The sequence below is a fragment of the Erigeron canadensis genome, chromosome 3 (assembly GCF_010389155.1).
Source record: "Erigeron canadensis isolate Cc75 chromosome 3, C_canadensis_v1, whole genome shotgun sequence".
NCBI classification, from domain to species: domain Eukaryota; kingdom Viridiplantae; phylum Streptophyta; class Magnoliopsida; order Asterales; family Asteraceae; genus Erigeron; species Erigeron canadensis.
In genome coordinates this window covers 39,758,630-39,779,032 of record NC_057763.1, presented here as the reverse complement: position 1 = coordinate 39,779,032, position 20,403 = coordinate 39,758,630, and the positions used below count along the sequence as shown (strand labels likewise).

The 20,403-nt window shown below is 34.3% G+C and overlaps 1 protein-coding gene across 1 annotated transcript; it reads left to right on the top strand.

Annotated features, from left to right (window-relative positions):
* Nucleotides 1–5,046: 5,046 nt before the first annotated feature.
* Nucleotides 5,047–7,511, top strand: LOC122592476. Its single transcript, XM_043764715.1, has 3 exons — nt 5,047–5,228; nt 5,336–5,781; nt 6,085–7,511. Exons 1-3 carry the CDS (start codon nt 5,118–5,120, stop codon nt 7,271–7,273), a joined length of 1,746 nt encoding a protein of 581 aa, XP_043620650.1. The 5' UTR covers nt 5,047–5,117; the 3' UTR covers nt 7,274–7,511.
* Nucleotides 7,512–20,403: the final 12,892 nt, after the last annotated feature.

The following is a 20,403-nucleotide window of genomic DNA, read 5'->3' as shown; positions in this document are numbered from 1 at the left end:
GGCCGGTATTGAATAGTGAAAATACCGGACTTAAAATACCGGCGTGGTCTCCGGTACCGGTAATACCGCCTGATATTTACCGGTATTTAAACATTGATTAGACTTATAGTATCAATGTTAGTGGTGGTTAGTATTTTGTCTCGTTTATAGTCCTAAATCTCAAGTTATGTCAACACGGTTAGTAGTTAGTACGTAGTTTGGCTCGTTAACGGTTTAAATTGTCAAAATGTCAATCATTATCTTTATATATATTAAAAAAATATAAATCATTGGTGCTATAGGGTAAATAAATGTGAGATACCGATCAATATAAAGTGCCAAAACTCTTAAAACCTTTTAGAAAATCGAAAAAATCCTTTAAAAATCCTAAAAATCATAACAATGTAGGCGTTATCGTTATTTTATAGCGATACGAGGCTAGTGAAAATTTGTACTACGTTTCATATTCAATCTTGGTTACGACATTATATCTATATCTATACCTACATTCTATATCTATTTATAGTAGGAGGTGATAAATTAAAACATTGGTTTTAAATTATGTAATTGTGATGTATATAGATCAAAATGGATGGTTTGTATATCTTCTCCTATACTATATAGCATCTTCCTTATACATTTAACATTATTTGTATTAATCGAAAGCTTATGTTCCTTAAAATAATAACATCAAACTAAATGTTCAATGAATTGATAGTTTGTATCTAAAAATAGTATAGCGCAATACATTGTCTTTAAAGAATATTTCGTTCAAAACATGCACGGATTATTTGAATTTAATGATATGTTTAATTTGGTTTGCAAGTTTCATTTAAGAATTTTTCTCACACGGTTGTAATATAGTACAATGTAAAACTTTTAGCTAAAATGACTGGGTTAATGTATAAATACACTGATACAATATAAAAAGGAAAAAGGGTGAAAAAGCAATTTAAGAATTTTTCTCACACAGTTGTAATATAGTACGATGTAAAACTTTTAGCTAAAATGACTGGGTTAATGTATAAATACACTGATATAGTATAAAAAGAAAAAAGGGTGAAAAAGCAAAAGGCGTTTACCTAAGAGCAATTTTCCGGGATTTATCCGTTTTCCACCCAATAAAATATGGAAATGATTCGTAACCTGTTACCGGATATTGCCAGTAAAATCCTATGGAGTATGGACTTACCAGTTACCATATAAAGCTGTATAACTTTTTAGGGATGAGCCGAAAATCCCAAGTTCCGAGTTTCGTCCCGGTATCGTCCGATCCCGGTAATGGGAAGTGGTATTGAGTCCCAAGTGGGATCGAGACCGGTATTGAAATTTGATGGTTTTCGGGATTGGGACTGGGAAAATCCCGCGAACTACGAGATTCCTGGTACTGTCCCGATCCCGCCTTATTTGGGACCGGGACCGGTACCACATTTTTGTACTGATAATTACAATTAGTCTTACTTAAACAGAATTTGTACAATCTTCTTATATGTACCAGCACGTTATCCGCGTAATACGGCAGTGGTTGTGGTGACGACGATGTGGTGGTAGGATGATTATTGGTGGTAGATGAGACGTCGAATGATATTATTGATGTAAAGGGTTAATGTAAATCTCTTATATTAATAAAACAAAATTGTTTTCAAAAACTATTTTTAGAAAAAGAATGACATGACAAACCCTCATATTTTGCTAACATAATATTTAAATAGATATGACATCATAATCTTTGTATTTTTATTTTCTTATTGCTTTTTTTTTTACCTTAAACATGTTTACTTCCTTTAGTTATATATACAATGATAAATGAATAGTCATCAACATTAACATTAAACCTTTTACGGTTTTTTTTTTTTAAATTTTGAACTTTTCAACTTTTTTCTTCTAATATTGATCTGAACGGAAAATGTCTGGGTCAGAACCGATTTAACTTCAAAAACCTGGGTTAAACCCGGGTTTAATTAGCTAGTTTTTTCAAAAATAAGGATTGATAGTGGAATATCATCATTAATGTTAAGCGGTGGTATAAGTAAAAATATTTTAAGGAGTGCTAAATGAAAATATTATATATTTTTCAACACTCAAAAAATAAAGTGTTATTCTTTTTATTATATAGTATATAGAAGTATAGATAATTTGATTTGAAATAAAAAATCTTTAATGATTTAAGACCATTTGTTCTTTTTTTTTTCCATTAAGTACCAAATGTATCAAGTAATTAAATTTATAAATAATGTATGTATATTATTAAGTTAAAATAAATAAGTGATGCTTATTTTTATGTATTAAATCAATATAATATATAATAAAATAAAATTTAACTAAATATATTAAGTTTATCAAATGAAAAAAACGGGTATAAATAAATCTATCTATTACATAAATAAAACAATATTTTGATGACATAACTGTTTTTCAAAAATATCTTACATGGCAACCTCACAAAAAATTTTAATAATTATTATTTTTATTTAATTGTTTTATGACATCATTTTATAACTTTTATTGATAATCCTTTTACTATGGAGTTTTTCTAAAACCTAATCAAGCTTAATGTAAAACATTTTTTTTATCCAACCATATGTCATAATTTATCAATGGCGTCTAATTAACCCGGGTTCAACCCAGATATTCTAAACAAGTTTTGTAAATACATGTCTATTATCATAATGAAACATAGAAAAACCACTAAGGTAAAAATGTCTATATTTTTAGTGGCAAGTTATTAATGTTGTTATATTTAAAAGAGAAGATTCAACCTTTTCTACATCAGAAAAAATATTATTATACAATATGCTTATTTTACACTAGACTTCATAGTTTTAAAAGCTTTCAAATAAATGGACTTAAAATTTAAATTTAAATATGATGTCATAAATTATTTAGAAAAAATTAATAATTAATAAGAAAAAGTTTAATGATGCCAAATAAGATTTTCTTAAAAAAGTATTGATGTCATCACAATTTTGTTTTGTTTATATAAGAGATTACCAGTTTTTACAATGTAAGTATGATTTAAAAAAACCACTGGTACATTATTGATTATATCCAATTTACTTTTGTTTTCATAATTGTGTTTCGTTATTATCATTTATTACTATGAGTTCAGTAATAACAGTTAGATATGTGTATAGTAAACGAAATAATATGTAAAACCACCATCAATCTGGTCAACATTTTTACGTTTTTGTATTACGTAAATACATTTTCGCCCGAGTGTTGGTCACTTTTTTTTAAAAAAAGTTCAAATGATATCATGTTCACAATCGTATGGTTCTTTATTTTATCGTCACTTTTTATAAAGATGTAAATAGTGTTGTTTTTTATATTTATCTTTTTCATACTCTTAATATCTTTAATATGCCCGGGTATCACCCGGGTTTATAAGCTAGTAGTTTATATAATGAAAAATGATATATTTAATTAAAACCAATCAATAATCTTTTCAATATCTTGATCACGACATTTGTTATGATAAATAATCAAATTGAAAGAGATAATTGTTGAATTACTTGTCATATAATCAAGTCCTTAAAAAGCTACAAAGCTATTTATAGAAAACACTAGCACGGTTCTCGCACACTGTGGCAGTGGTTGTGGTGGCAATGGTGTGGTGGTGGAGGCGACTGCTGGTGGTAGAGACGGCGTTGAGTGGTGTAAATAATTGATGTAAAGGTAATTAATATAAAAGTTTAGTGGAGATATTTTGAATATATGACTGATATTGCAATTTAACCATTAACGGTAACTCTTCCATAACTTTTAAAGAGATGGTTGTTTTGTTTATTAAATAGTATAAAAGTATAAGTTATGTGTATATGGAAATTAGGATTAAGAAATAAGGGTATTTTGGATATAAAAATTTGTTGAATTTTTTAAAATAGGAGAGATCAATATGTTTTATATGGAGTTATAAATATATCGTTTTATTAATGATATGAATATGATAAATCGCACAAATGAAACTTTTTGAACCAGAATGACTGAACAATTTTAAGTAGTTTTAGTTTAAACCTATAATACATTCATTATTACATGATATTGTGATTAGAAGGATAATTATACTCTTTTTATATATATAAAATAAAATAATTGATCATATTTTTATACGATGTGACTAAACATGTGTCAAGATGAGCAACAAGTTGTGTAATATGAGTAATTGTCATTATGTTTAATAATATGAGTAATTGTCAATTTTTAATATTTTATATTAATAAAAAGTCAAATTACCGTTTAAATTTAAATCGATGAACATTAATCTCTACACAATGACGATATATCTATTTTGATGATGTATTGACAACTTGACATTGCGAAATTGGTAAATGAATACAACATTTACTTTGTCGAGATTTCAAAGTATTTATACTCGTAACAATTATGTCGAGATTTCAAAGTATTTATAACAAAGATTTTGTTGATAAGCTGTTTTGATTAATATGACTACAAGTTTCTCCAATATTTTCAAATGGGCAAATTATTAAATGATATATATTTTACATAATGTTGATACGTTTTTTTTACCATACAAGAAGATAAGATGATGAGAAAATGAAATGATAAAGATCAAATAAATACATAACAAAATCTTAGTTATATTAAGATGGTCGGTAAAAAAAAAAAATATTTTCTTGTTCTGAAAATATATATCCATTGCCTTAAAATTTGCTACCAGTGTTTAATTTTAATTTTAATTTTTTATAGATAAAGTTTAAAAAAATTGAAAAAGGTGAACAGTAATAGTTAGTAAAGTGTAATAATGAGGGTGGGGTTGGAATCAGAGTGGGTATTATTACTGTGGTAACAAAAGAATAGAAGAAAGTAAAAAAAGAGGGGGAGAGAAAATGAATGGTGGCAGTGCCAGCCATGATATACAAGGAAGGAAGAAGGGATCAAATCCCAGCTGGCACTTTTGATTAAAACACATCCCCTCTTCCTACATACATTTAAAACCCAGCCATCTCCCCTCTATCTCTCTCCATTCTCTCTCTCTTTTTAACATTTCAATTTTTTTTAATATTAAAAATCGAAGGGAGAGATCTCTCTCTACCTCCATTTATTTACAACGTACATTTGATATCATTTATTCACATTCACTCACCAAATTCTTCTTGATCAATATTTGATATTGATTAATGCTTATTCATCCTCCTCCTCCTAATTATTCATCATCAACATCTACAATGGTTGCTTCTCCTTTTCATGGCTGTGTTGAAAAAAAACATTGGTGGCTCACCAACAAAAAGGTACTCTTTCATTATTTCTCATTCTATTCTATCTTAATTATATATTCTCATCATACATACATAAATTCAGTTATAATATAATACTTATTATATTTTTGTATTTGCAGATGGTTGACAAATACATAAAAGACGCAAGGACTTTAATCTCATCACATCAACAACAACAAGGAAACGATATCGCAACAGCAATAAATTTATTGGATGCAGCATTAACACTATCGCCCAAATGTGAACAGGCGTTAGAATTAAAAGCGCGATCTCTTTTATACATAAGAAGATATAAAGACGTGGCTGATATGTTACAAGATTATATTCCTAGTCTTAAAATGTCGTCAAATTCTTCTTCAACTGATGACTATTCCTCCACCTCTTCACTTTCTTCTGACGGAAACTCTTCCCAACCGCTCACTAAAGAACGTGTTAAGCTTTTGTCGTCCGGCGGTAACTCGCCGGACCGTGATGAACCGTCGTTTAAGTGTTTTTCCGTTTCCGATTTGAAGAAAAAAGTTAGAGCTGGGCTTGGCAAAAACTGTGACAAAGAAGGTCAATGGAGGTGAGATTTCACCTCAATATCTTTTTTTAATTTATTTATTCTTGTTTCCATTTTCTCAATTTTAATTAAATCCTTACCAATTTCGATGATAATTGAAGGGATTTACTTCTAATTTACGTCACAAACTTTACATAACAAGACAACAAAATGATATATATTTAGTAAAAATTTTAATTCATTTATTTATGTAATATATGTCACTCTTAACTCAATTTAGTAAATTATATAATATAATAGTATAATATTTGTGAACCCGAGTTTTGACTCAGTGATTCCTAACCGAGTCGACTCGTACTATTTCAGGTATCTGGTTTTGGGTCAGGCGTGTTGCCATTTAGGCTTAATGGAAGATGCCATGGCGTTGCTACAAACCGGAAAGCGGCTCCGGTCAGCCGCATTTCGTCGGGAAAGTGTCTGCTGGTCAGACGACAGCTTTTCCTTCTCTGGAGAGATCTACACAGATGGGACCCAGCCACCATCGCCTCCAAGAACAGAGACAGAAAGCATCTGTCACATGTTAAGCCACGTCAAGCTTTTAGTCCGTCGTAAAACTGCAGCCATAGCCGCCTTAGAAGCCGGTCTATACGCCGAATCCATTAGGCATTTTTCAAAAATTGTAGATGGGAGGCGCGGCGCGCCTCAAGGTTTTTTGGCCGAATGCTATATGCACCGGGCCATCGCTTACCAATCCTCGGGCCGGATTGCCGAGGCGATCGCGGATTGTAATCGGACTTTAGCTTTATATCCGTCGTGTATCGAGGCGTTAAGTACTAGAGCTTCGTTGTTTGAATCCATTAGGTGTTTCCCTGACTCACTTCATGATCTTGAACATTTGAAATTATTGTATAATTCGATTTTAAGAGATAGGAAGTTGCCCGGGCCGGCTTGGAAACGGCAAAATGTTCGGTATCGCGAGATACCGGGGAAGCTGTGTTCGTTAGGGTCTAAAAGTAATGAGTTGAAGCAGAGGATTGCTTCAGGGGAGACAGGGAATGTAGATTACTATTCGTTAATCGGGTTGAGGCGGGGTTGTTCCAAATCCGAACTGGAACGAGCCCATTTGTTGCTTATGTTACGTCATAAGCCTGATAAGTCAAATAGCTTTATTGACCGGTGTGAGTTTGCTGACGAGCTCGATATAGATTCTATTAGGGACCGAGCGAATATGTCTGCATTGTTGCTATACAGGTTGATTCAACGAGGTCACACCAATGTGATGAAAACCATTTTAGAAGACGAAACCGCAGAAAAGGATAGAAAGATATCATCTATGGCGTTACAAGATGTAACGCAGTCTCAACAAGTCCATGATCATTACCCCGAACCAATGAAAACGGAACCAGCAACGGAGGAACACAATTGTGAAAACAAAAAATCAGCACCGGTATATCAAGGAGTGTTCTGTAGAGACCTTGCGGTCGTTGGGAACTTGTTATCTCAAGCCGGGTTTAATCGTCCTATACCCGTAAAGTACGAGGCTTTGAGCTGTTAGATGATCGGAAAACATGGACGGAGACGGGCACCGGAGATGATATATAAGATAAATAAACGGGGAAGTCATTTTTGTACAAATGGGGGTTAATTTACAAAGGAAAACAATCCAAAAAAATTACTTTTTTCTTTATAATTACTACTCGTAGCATATTACTGTGATATTACCTTTTGGTTTCGTACATGTGCAGTGTTATTAATGGAATTTAAGCTATAAAAGATAAGAAAACAATTGTCAATCTTTTGATTTAATTATTAAAAGATTGAATAAAAGTAATGTGATGTAAACATTAAAAGGTTGGATGCATGGTTAATAATGTTGGAAGTTGGTTGATGGAAATTGAATGCTATGGATGTAGAGAGTTGGTTTGGAGCAATTTGTTTGTCTTGTGTGTCTTATGTTGGTACTAATTGATTGCTGTAAACCTTCTTTTCTTTTCTTTTACTTACAGATTGTCAGGCTTTATTCAATATATTCACATACCCATGCTACTGCTGTTGCTGCTGACTTTTTCAGGCACGGATGTGATTTAATAGAAAGTTGGGATTGTTCATGATGGTTGTGAACTTTATTTTACTACAGTATATATTTCAAAAATGAGGTACTCCAGTTGTGTTTCTATGAATACCATGTGAGCCGAATTGTTATTAATGGAAGGCAACATGTCGAAGAAAAGAGAAATTAAATCAAATGTGACTGGACAACATACCATAAAGTTTATGAGAAATTAAGCTTATTATGTATGACAAGACGACGACTAAAGAAAACAAAGTGATACAAGTATACAACTTACAACCCCGACGAAAAATAACTTAACTGTTGTCTCACTCCAATGCAAATTACATCATTAACAATTATTTGCTAAAACATATTATATGAGTTGCATATCATCACGTTTCATTTATCAACTTGGGTCATCGATGCCCATTAGTCCACGACCACTAAGATTTTACCTTTTTCCTAGGTTATTTCGGGAAAACTAACAGGTTTTTGGTTGTAACTTGGAATTGCTAGAGGGGTGTTTTGGTTACAGAAAACACTCTTTGTTTTTCAAGGAAACATGAAAAACAGAAAGCGCGTTCTAATCATAGTTTTCTAAGAATGTTTTCCAAAAAAACAGAAAATAATGTTTTCCATACAAAATTTGAAAATATTTTTTTTTTTTTCGTTTTCATTTTTCATTTTAATTCTCCTCCTCCCTCACATCTATAATATGTTTTTTAGTTTTTTTAATTAAAACATGTTTTCAATTTTATTTGTTTTTTAGAAAATAAAAACTCCTTTTATTTTATAAAAAATTAAAAATGAAAAATCTAAAAAACATTTGTTACAACCAAACGGGCCCTAGGGGTTTAGCTTTTAGCCTTTGAGTAGGAACGAGGATGAGTTCCTAAACCCATCTAGAAATGATGTTTTGCTGTGTGAATGAAAGTTACTTTTTCAAAAATAAAAATTTCCTAAACCCATCACCCTTGGTGAGTTTAAAATACTTTTTAAATTGATGGGTTTGATACTTAATTTGCAATCTTAATGTCTTCAACCAAACACATTTAATAAGAATCGAAGTCATTACTAGCCCAAAACCATAAACCAAACACACTTTAAGAGTTTAAGTTCTGTAAAGCATAAATTACCTATGTAGTCCCTTGGATTATATGGATGGCTCATCACACCCTTGAGGTTTTGCGTCTCTCAATGTGCACAATAACCTATGGACCTAAGATCAGATATTTCACTCAACCACCTTCATTTTTTTGAAAGGTACTCAACTATCTTCATGTCTAGTCAAATGTGCTTGATCTGTTTCGTTCCAACTCCAAAAATCTTTTTGCACTAAAAGTCTCTTTAATATATGTTCTGTTTTGGTCATACAAAAAAAAGTAGTTTAAAAAGTAACCAGGTTCACGTTTCAGATACTAGTTGAACACATTCATTGATTAATTTGAAAATGTGAGTTGGCCTAAATTGGAAGATATATCAGACAACGCACGGCTCATGACTTCATGTTACTATGTTAGTACAATCTCGCCTGGTTTACAAAAGCATAGTTGTGGACTTGTGGTAGCAATGAATCAATGATGTATGGATGGAAATATGGAATGACACAACATGCCTTATTTTTTTTAGTTTCTCAAATTTGGATACATAGTTGAATTAAACTAGTACATATATATCTCGGGAAAAAAAGATAGTAATGGTATTCTCACAACATTTTTTACAAGTTTTTTTCCAAATTAGTGTAGTGAGAAAAATTATTTACCAAATTAATATAATTTTAAAAATATTTACCAAATTAGTATGGTTTTAAAAAAAAATTTGAACTTATTCCACCCAAATTATCTTCCATCTAAATTACAATACAATACCTATCTCATATATATCTTACCTATTTGATTTCACATAAATTATCCTTATCCCGTTAAATTTGAATTTTATATCCTTAACCAAAACCTTCAACTAAACAAATTTATTCCGATATGGGCATAACCTTAAGCTTTTAACAAATCTATAACATTTGGTCAAAAAGTTGGAAGTAAATTCAAGCTTTATAATTATATCATCCGCTTTTAACATTTAACAAGATTGTGGTCTGTTAATTATACCATCAGTAAATGAAGCTATTTGATATTATCGGTTTCTTTAATAATAATTTTTGTTATTTTGATGTCAATATTTACAAGAAATAACAAGTAATAACTTTTATAAAAAGACGAACTTTTGTGATATTAATAGATTCAGTCATTCAACTTGAACCCATCTAAGTTTCACCTATATTATCTTCATTCCAGTTAAGTTGAATTTTCCATGCTTAAAAAAGATTTGCTTCCACTTCTGAAAATCTGATCACCATTTCAAGGTTTATAAAAGCTTGCATCAACATGTAATACTTAATCTTGAGATGATGGTATAATAAAATAAGCCATAATCGATTAATCCTTATATGTAATAGTACAAAAGAATTTCTATCTACTTATTATAAATCTTTTTAATAAAAATCATGTTAAAATATGTTTTAATCCATAATGATAAAATTTTTTGAAACTATACTAATTTGGTAAATAATTTTTCCCATTACACTAATTTGGAAAAAAAACTCCATTTTTTACCCATTCACATTAAATGCACGTATTTTGCTATTAATATACGATTGTATCATCCTTAAAACTGGACTGGAAAACTTACTCAAAACCAAAATATACGTAGAGTAGGACTGGAACTTAAGACATTGTCTTTGAGCTTTAATTCAATCCTTTAAAGATCATTCCATTGAATGAGTTATTGTGTTTAAGTCTTAGGGTACATAGGAATTAAGTCCTTTTATGAGGGTTTTGCTTAGGTAAACCCTAAAAATTGTCGTGCATTCCGGCGGATTAGTAGGGGTTTTTCTCCCATCGGGTATTTGAAATAGATATTTCTACTTCGAAGGGGCTCTCTAGCGCGGACCCGATTAAAATAACATATGCTAGACTTCTCATGACACGAAATTTCTAACGAAATTCACCTTAAAAAAAATATAACTTGAGACATTATATGAAAAAAAAGACACTTTATTTAACTCAAAGTGAGAATTTTAAAATGTAGAGAATGCATATGTATAATTAAAATATCATCACACATATTATGATGTTAATTAATTTTTTTCTTCTTGGCATGTAAAACTTCTTTTTATCATTTTCTAAAATGCTACATTTTTATATATGTTTTAAGTTACTACTTAGATATTTTTGGTTCAAAACCTATTTATAAATAATATTTTAGATATTTAAGGGAGAAATATTTTTGGTTCAAAACCTACTTATAAATAATATTTTAGATATTTAAGGGAGAAATGGGTAAAGCTGTGTAACCTCTTTCAAAATAAAAAATTATGAACTACTAAGATAATCAGAAAAATTGTGCGACCTGCTTATAATTTTTCCCCACAGTGATCTATTCTTGAACCATTTTTTTTTTTTTTAAATTTAACTTTTATTCACAACCGCTTACACCACCAACAAGTGATGAGGCTCCCCAAAAATTATATAATTACAAAAGCTTGAATTTACACCAATCATCCCACGTAATAGAACGGGATTTGCTTCTATTTCTATACCACAAAAAACCTAAGTTTTTAATATCTTGAAAAATCTTCTCGATACTAATCCTTCCCTTAGCGAACCTTTTATCATTTCGAGCCAACCATAAGCACCAACAAGTGATAAATACCGCACCTTGTATTCCCCGAGCCAATCTTTTCTCCACCTTAGCATGGGAATGAACCGCGAACAAATCCAAAACCGAAAACAAATAAATTGGTTGCACATTACACCAGGTAGAAACCTTCTGCCACACTTCCATCGCCACCTCACAAGAGCAAAAAAGGTGATTAACACTTTCCTCCTCTTTCTCACAGAGAGCACACAGGGTAGAGTTGAAACGACAACCACGATCCTTAAGGGCAAGCATAGTCGGGATACGATCTAAACCCACCCTCCACATGAAGATATTGCATTTTTTTTGCACCCATTTCGACCAAGAAAACACAAAACGATTGCTATAGTCTCTATCGGCTCCAAGAAACTCTTTGACTCCTTTAACACTAAAGATCTTGTCTTTACCTACCATCCAGTTCCACGTATCTTTTCTGCTAGATAAGGTTTTCCCTTCTAATAATCGGCCAAGAGCGACACTGCCATCATCAGGCCTGAAATCCAGGGCCCCAATGCTAGAATTTCCCCCGAACGTCTTAAACTTGTTTGTCAGAGAATCGAATTTCTCGTACACCCAACACTTTATATCTTTTTCCTTTTTAAATAAAACCGGGAACACGACTTTCAAAGGTTCATTGTAGACCCATGGGTGGAGCCAAAATCTTATACTTTTACCATCTTCACAATTGCCCCTAATCAAAGAACTAAGATTGAGTCCAGAAACACTAACCTTGGTGATCGTTGATATGTCTCAATTTATACATGTTTCCCTCATACGATTTGGACGTTTTAGACACGTTTGATAGCCGTTTATACATATTTTGTGGTGCTTTATGGTATTTGCTAGTGATTTCAGGTATAAAGCAAGTTTATCGCTCACAAATGGTAGAAAACGACTTAGGAAAGGTCCATATGCACTAACGGATGAGTATTGGTGAAGAACGAAGCTGAATCGGCAACTCCAGGCAAGACTAGCGGCGCGAGCTAGTGTCCTAGCGACGCTAGTCAGAGATCACAACCCAGTAGCGGCGCGAGCTAGTGTCCTAGCAGTGCTAGTTTGCAGTTTTCCGGTCAGAAATGCTCAAAAACACCTCTAGCGGCGCGACCCGAGTTCCTAGCGGCGCGAGATCGAGCTGACATCACCATTTTCTCTCTCTTGGGGTATAAATACCATCCACCATTCCACCCAAACCCTAGTCTTGGACACTTTAGCTCACACACTTATACTCCAGTCGTTTTTCAAGGTTTTCTAAAGGTTTTCATCACTCCAACATCATTGGAAGATTTGAAGATTGAATTTGGCTCTTGTTTAGTGATTGTAGCTAGAGTGTAACCTCGATTTGGATTATTACTTCATATTTGGTACATTATGTCTTCCTTCTTATTTCAATCTTTAGCTTTTAACAATATGAGTAGTTAAATCTTTATACATCTATGAAGATGAAGTGAAACAATTAGTTATGGTTGCATAGTATTTTGAATTCAAGTTGGTTTACTTAACATTTTGTCAAGATCTTAATGAAGTGATTTCTTATACTTAAATTTGTGTTCTTGGTAGTATTTGTGTTCTTCGATAGTGGTACTAGTTGAATGCAAGTATTATTTTAGTTGTTTGTCTATGAATAACTTTTGCTAGGTCATGGTATGATAGTAAAGAATACAAGTTCAATAGAAATTACTTTGTTAAGTGGATTTTACGGTTGGTGGTACCACGTTTTCTTTCACAACATTAAAATTGTTATTTAAATAATCAAGCAAACTAGTTAGTTCAAGGAATTGTAATAGGGTTGGTGGTACCACTTGTTGCAAGAAATTGAGTTGATTAGGTGATTGAGTAGATTTTACAAACGTAGTGCACCCGTTTGTGTTTTTGACTTGTCACGATTATTATCACCAACATTATTGAATTTTGAGCTTAAACCATATACAACCTAGACTTCTTGTGGAGCGGATTCGACATAGATGGCTTTTTAATTATTGTTTACACTAAAACCATTTTCGATTAATTCTTCGGAATTACTAATTTGTTTTAATTTCCGCAAACTAACTTTTCTAAACGCAAAGTGACAATTTGGTTACAAACCAAACTTTCTCTAGATTTACATTTTTACAACCTTAAGTACAACATTCGGTCCTTGTGTTCGATCCTGGTCTTACCAATTAACTATATTACATACGAACGAATACACTGCCCGTAAGTGTGTGGTAGTCAGTAAGCGGTAGATCTTGTTATAAATTATTAAACTCGATTTTACACATCAATCGTTTTGACAATAGAACTCCACACGCCTGTTATAGCTTTGTTAACAGGAAGGGATTCCCAACACTTCTTTGTATTATGAATTGCGTTGATAATTTTCCTCCACAACCCCAGCTGATCTGTCTTGAACCGCCACAGCCACTTGAAAAGTAATGCCAAATTGCAATCTTTGATTCTACTTAGGCCCAACCCCCCTTTCCACAGGAGACGTGACCCTCTCCCATGCAACCCAATGAATCTTATTTCTGTCTTCAGCTCCACCCCATAGGAACCGTCTACTAATCTTTTCCAACTCCTCCACAACCTTAATCGGTGCTTTAAACAAGGACAGATAATAGGTTTGGAGACTTTCCAAAACTGCTTTTATCAATGTAACCCTCCCACCAATGGATAAGCAAGACGCTTTCCAGCATGAAAGTTTCCTTTGGAATATCTCGAAAATAAAGTTCCAATTTTTTATTCTTTTCATGTTCGCCCCTATCTGGATTCCCAAGTGAATAAATGGAAAGGACCCTTTCTTACAAAATACAATCTCCGCCATTCTTCTGATTTCATTCTCTTCTACCCCGACCCCGTAAAGTTGAGATTTCCTCATATTGATTCTCAGACCAGAACAGATATGGAAACACCGCAGGATCCTGGCTAAATTCTACACATTTTCGTCTGACCACTCTCCCATGAAAATACAATCATCCGCATAGAGCAGGTGAGAAATAACGGGACCTTGATTGGGAAGGGTGACTCCCTTAAAATCCCCATTATTCGAGGCCATCTTCATCATACAAGACAAACCCTGCGTAACAATAATAAAAAAATAAAAGGTGATAAAGGATCTCCTTGTCGTATTCCTTTGGTGCAATTAAACTCGAAGGTCGGAGAACCGTTAACCAGCACTGCCGATCTGGCAGAAGATAAAATCCCCAAAATCAAGTCACACCACATCTGAGGAAAGCCCATTTGACCCATAATGTCAATTAGAAAGTTCCAATTGACATTATCATATGCTTTGTTAAAATCCACCTTGAATAACACGACCTTTTTCTTCTCATTTCTGGCCCAGGAAATAGTTTCATTGAGAATTAGTGGTCCGTCAAAAATAAGATGGTCACTGAGGAAAGCTGTCTGATTGTTGTCTATAAGCGGGCCGACCACACACTTCAACCTATTTTCCAAAACCTTAGAAATCACTTTACTTATTACTCCAACCAAGGTGATCGGTCGATAGTCATTAAGACTAACCGGGTCCTTAACCTTAGGGATCAAAGTAATGAAGGACGCACTGCACCCCTGACTGATCTTCCCACTCTCATGAAAATTCCTCAAGATATCAACAAAATCATCTACAAAAAAATCCCAAAACCGTTTAATGAATTTAAAGCTAAATCCATCCGGTCCCGGTGCCTTCTCATCCCCACACTCGAACACCGCTTTCTTAATTTCATCAGTCGCAAAATTGGAGACCAGATTGTCAGCATCCCAATCTGAAACCCTTGAGTCGAAAGAACACTCCAACTTGGGTCTCACCTTCCAGTCTTCATCAAACTTCTTCCTGAAAAAATTAAAGACTTGTTTTTTTTTACCAACTTGGGCTTAGATACCCAAACTCCATCTACCTCGAGGCCATGAATTGTGTTGGAAATTTTTCTGTTATTTATAAGCCCATGGAAGAACCTCGTATTATCATCACCATCCGCAACCCATTTACATCTGGCCCTTTGCTTCAAGTCTTTACTCTTCCTATCTTCAATATCAGCTATCTTTCTCTTACATTCCTGTCTAATCCACGCTTCCTCTTCGGTAAGATCAGCCTCTTCTAGTTGCATATCAAGTTCCATGACTTCTTTTTTACACATCTCGAGTTCCTCCCCTTCTTTACTGAAAAGCTCATATCTCCAAACCTTTAAATGTTCCCAAACCCATCTAAACTTTCTCATCAGTTTCACATCAGGGGGCCCATCGAAAGAGAAAGATTCTAGTGCCTTAGTAATCACCTCAATACAGTCCTGTTTTTCCAGCCAAGAGTTGAACAATCTAAACGGTTTCGGGCCAAAATTTAAATCCAACATCGACAGAAGTATTGGATTATGGTCCGAGTACTGTCTCTGTAAGGATCTAAAACATGCCATTGGCCACTTGTCAATCACACTTCTGCTAACCAGACATCTATCATCTTCTTTCAAGTATGTAAACTTGCTCCCCTTCATCTCATATTCGTGTAAGTCCGCTCCCACAATAAAATTGTTGAAAACCCTCGCATAATTTCTATTAAAATTGGAACCTTTCCGTTCATCTTCATATCTAACCGAGTTAAAATCTCCATTCAGGATCCAAGAGCCTTTATGAGATTCCATCATTTGTTTAAGAGTATCCCAATGAAGCCTTTTGTCATTGCTTCCTTGAGGAGCGTAAACATTTGCAATAAAAATCAAATCATCCACCCCTTTAATATGTCCTTTAGTTATCAAATAATTCCTATTTTTCCAACAATCGATTTTTTTGAAAATACCCAGGTCCCAAACACTGACCAAACCCCCCGAACTACCAATCGGCTCAACCACTTCCATATCCATCAACGTGTTCCCCCAAAATTTTCTGACCACATCATTAATAATACCCCCTATTTGTGTTTCTTGCAACACTAAGAGCGAAACTTTCTCTCTAATCTTTAAGCTTCTAACCCACTTACCCTTCTCATCCCCCTCTATACCTCTACAATTTAGAGATAACACATTCATTGGACAATTGCATTGTTGTCTTCTTCAATGATGATGGTTCTAACCTTGTCCCCAGCTCCGGCAAGATTGACCCCTGTTCTTTTTCCCATCTTTTTGGTCTTGTGCATCTCCATCTCTACTCCATCCATGTCTTAAAATTCGTTCTCCTTCTCCTTTTCAATCACTTGGTCTTTATGGATATTATTGTTATCCCCAAAATTATTTTGGTCTTTAAGGATATTATTGTTATCCCCTGACTCATCTTTATCGACCTCAATATTAAGGTCAACAGGCTGTTTTGAAACGTCTTCCTGGGCTCGATTCGGATTTGGACCCAAAAGCCCATCAAACGAGAAATCCAGTTCTCTGGGCCTCTTTTTGGGCCTAGGGGAGGTCCCAACAACTTTAATATACCATACTTCCTCTAAATGGGATTCTGTGGGGTTAGATTTAGAGAGCTGATCACGTGCTTTAATTTTTTTGAATCCCCCCGCATGCTTTTTTCGCAATAAGTTCTCTTTTCTTTCCCCATGCATCGAATTAAATTTCCACTCCCCATGCTTGGCCCTTTTGTTTTCTTAATCGTTAACCTCCTCCACCCCTTCGCCTTCCACTTGTGTCTTCTTTTCCACTGGACCAATAATGGATGCCGTTTCAGAATTTTCCGGCTAACATGGTTGAGTACCACCTTTGCTTCCAACCGTACAGTTTGGACACCAATTAACAGCCTTTTCCACAATCCAAACGCGAAATCTTTTGTCTTTCCATTTTAAAGTGATGGTATCATTCACTTTTTTTCTGTCTCCAGTCAGTATCCCGATGCCTTTAACGGACTTATCTTCTGTGAACTCTTGAGTATTAGACTGAACGACCACCTTACCAAGTCTTGCACCAATCTTGTTGAAGATTTCAGCCGAGTATAAGTGCAATGGGACTCCAAAAATTGCAACCCAAGCAATTCTTTCGAATGGTAATAACTGTCCCGACCAAATGTCCACCATAGAGAACCAATGCCGCCACACACTTTCTTTGTAAATAAAACTATGAGCACTTTCTTTATCTTGGCATATAACTAGCATGTACAGCCTTCCTAAATACTGCAACTTTAGACCTCCCATCTCCATCTCTCCCAGCAAGAACTCACCGACGATAAGATGTCAAAAGAGTAGCACCTGGCGACCAACGCCCTGTCATGAAGGGAAGACAATACATTGACGTCCTTGTTTATGACCAATTCTTTCTCAGTTTCAAAAATATTGCTAACCCCTTTTACCATGTCTTTAAAAGAGATCCCTTTCTTCAACACGTACCCAGAAGTACCACCACCAAATCGGCCATTTGTTGGTTGCTGGTGACGGGCTCCTTCCCTTGGAAACCGGTGATGAACCCCTTTCTCCCTATTTTTTTCACGAACACTCGACTCCTCGTTCTCCACAGCAAATCTGGCCAGGTTAATCTTTAACAGATTTTCCGTTAGTTAACGTTAGCGCGTTAAGTTTATGTGCCTTATATGTGATAATGTGATTTGATGTTATATGCTAAATGTGATATGATTAATATGATGTATAATGAAAGTAATTAAAGCAACGTTATGAAAGTTAAGTGCTTGTTAGATCGTTAAGTCTCCAAGAAGGTGAATTAAGCTAAGAAAGTCAAGTTTAGAAGTTAAGGAGCCCTACGTGTAAGATTAGGAGTTGATGGCTAGGGGTTAAGGTGCAATTAGGTATCCCTGATTGTCACAACTTCAGGACATACGTGAGAAATACCCCAGCTGATCCTCCCTTCCTTTCCTTGCAAGTTTCTTTCAAGATCTCATCGTTTCGTGTCGTTTCAATCGAGTTTTGTTAAGATCTTGAATCCCCTAAGTCTTCTACAGGTAATATAGGTAATATTCTCCTTGAAATCTGTTCTTATGAGTCATAGATGAGTATTCAATCCAGGCCATGGGGTTTGGGTTGGGTTAATTGATTAAACGGTTACCGATTTCATGTTATTCGGGTAATTCAATGATTGATTTATGTGGTGAATGATTCAAGGATTAATTGGTATTTTCAATGAGTGATTTTGGTCTTATTTTAAGTGTATTTGATGTTCATAAGACCTGGAGATGTGTTAAAGTCGTTTGGAATGTGTTTGGTTAGGTTTTGGGGTTGTTTTTCATGACTGGTCATCGTAACTCCCTTACGGTTGTGTAACTCCCGTTAGCTGGGTAATTGCGATAACACCTCCACTGTAACTCCCGTTACAAATTTTCATAACTCCCGTTAGGTGCGTAACTCCCGTTACAAATATTCGTAACTCCCGTTAGGGACTGATTTTTGTTAACATTCTTAAACGACCGTAACTTTTGAACCGTAACTCCGTTTTTGTCGAATAAGCTATCCACGAAATCGTGGGAGAGTCCATTTTCCAATGGTAATATCACTTAAAGATGAATGAAACCTAAAAGTGCTCAGATGGTTAATATAGTGAGCGAAGGTCAAGTTTTGTCGAGTTTAGTGAACTCTAATCTAATGGTCGGATCTTTGTTGAATCAAGCAATGACATGGGTCAAATATTTAAAGCTTGGTTATGATCATAAGTAAGAAGGTGATTAGATTGTTAATAATCATTTAATGATTATATAATCATTTAATGATTATAGGTAGTCGGGAACACATACAAGACACTTTAAAGTTGCTTATTGATCGTTGTGCTCATCATCAGGTAAGATACACTACTTTGACACGTTGAGGGTTCAACAAAAACATAGTTTTCATATAATAACTTCCTCTAATGATATCTTGGTTGCTTATGGGTATTCAGGATTATACGGGAGGTGATATGGGCTATGTATATGCATATTGAAGCCTGAAATGCTACCCCAAAGATATGTGACGTTATGAAATGCTATGAAATGTGATGTATGATGATGATATGTGAAATGTGCATGATTACATGGCTTGTTCATCTAGTTCACTAGACTTATTAAGTTGCCATGACACGTGCACGTTTAAGGGCCCAAACGTAAAAGATGTATATGTGATGATTGTTTAGGTTGTGTAAACACCTAAACTATATGTGATGTGAAATCGAGCTCGTAAATTTGATGTGAAAGTGTTAAGCTTAACCCGTACTTGCCCTAGCCCGGTTAAGTGCGTTGATGTGGTTGCTCGGGTGGCTCCTTGCAACGAGGTATAACGTGAAGAGTAATACGGGAGGTCTTACCAGCCCCATTGTCATTGAACATACGGATTACTCTTGGAATTGGCTTGCCATTCCTTAACGACATTGATGGACAACCGTAAGGTGTGTTCATCTAGTCGGGTGTGACTTTAGTTACACTTAAATGATGTTATGATGTGTTATGTGATGATGTTAAAGATGTTTAGGCACAATGAGGGTGACCTATTTTGTATGAAAGATGATGAATGAGATGATATGTAATGATATGTATTCTAATGTTGCAAAACGATCTTTATAACGTTTTAATTGGACAAATGCTTTTTAAACCTTGTGTATTCTTACTTAGCTAATTCGTTAGCTAACACTTATTTCTTGAAATGTGTTGTCCCCTCAGGTTTAGCAAGCTAAAGGTCGTTGATGAAATAAAGAGAGGCATGGGTAGATAGCAAGTGATGATGACATTAGTTTACCCATAGTTGCTACTCCATCTAGACTTTGATTTATGTTTTTGCAATTTTCAGATTTGGAATGTTTGATGATTGGTTGCTTTATGTTGGGCAATCAATGGGTTTCCATTAGACTTATTCAATGATGTGATGAGTAACACCTTTTGAAAGAATAAACCAAACTGAATTTTCTGGTTTGGACTTTTAAACGTTTTTCCGCTTTCTTTAACGCCGTTAGGCGAAATTTTTTGGATATCCATATTTTTAAATGTTGGGTGTTACATTTTTCCCCAGCCTGACATGCTTAAGACTCCTCTCCAGTTCCTTCCAATCTCTAACCCCTTTGAAGCTTACA

Bases quoted from the DNA above. Each gene is read 5' to 3' on its own strand.
- LOC122592476 (XM_043764715.1), top strand. From the start codon at position 5,118: ATGCTTATTCATCCTCCTCCTCCTAATTATTCATCATCAACATCTACA. The intron at 5,229-5,335 runs GTACTCTTTCAT...TTGTATTTGCAG, and splicing joins GGTGGCTCACCAACAAAAAG to ATGGTTGACAAATACATAAA. The intron at 5,782-6,084 runs GTGAGATTTCAC...GTACTATTTCAG, and splicing joins GACAAAGAAGGTCAATGGAG to GTATCTGGTTTTGGGTCAGG.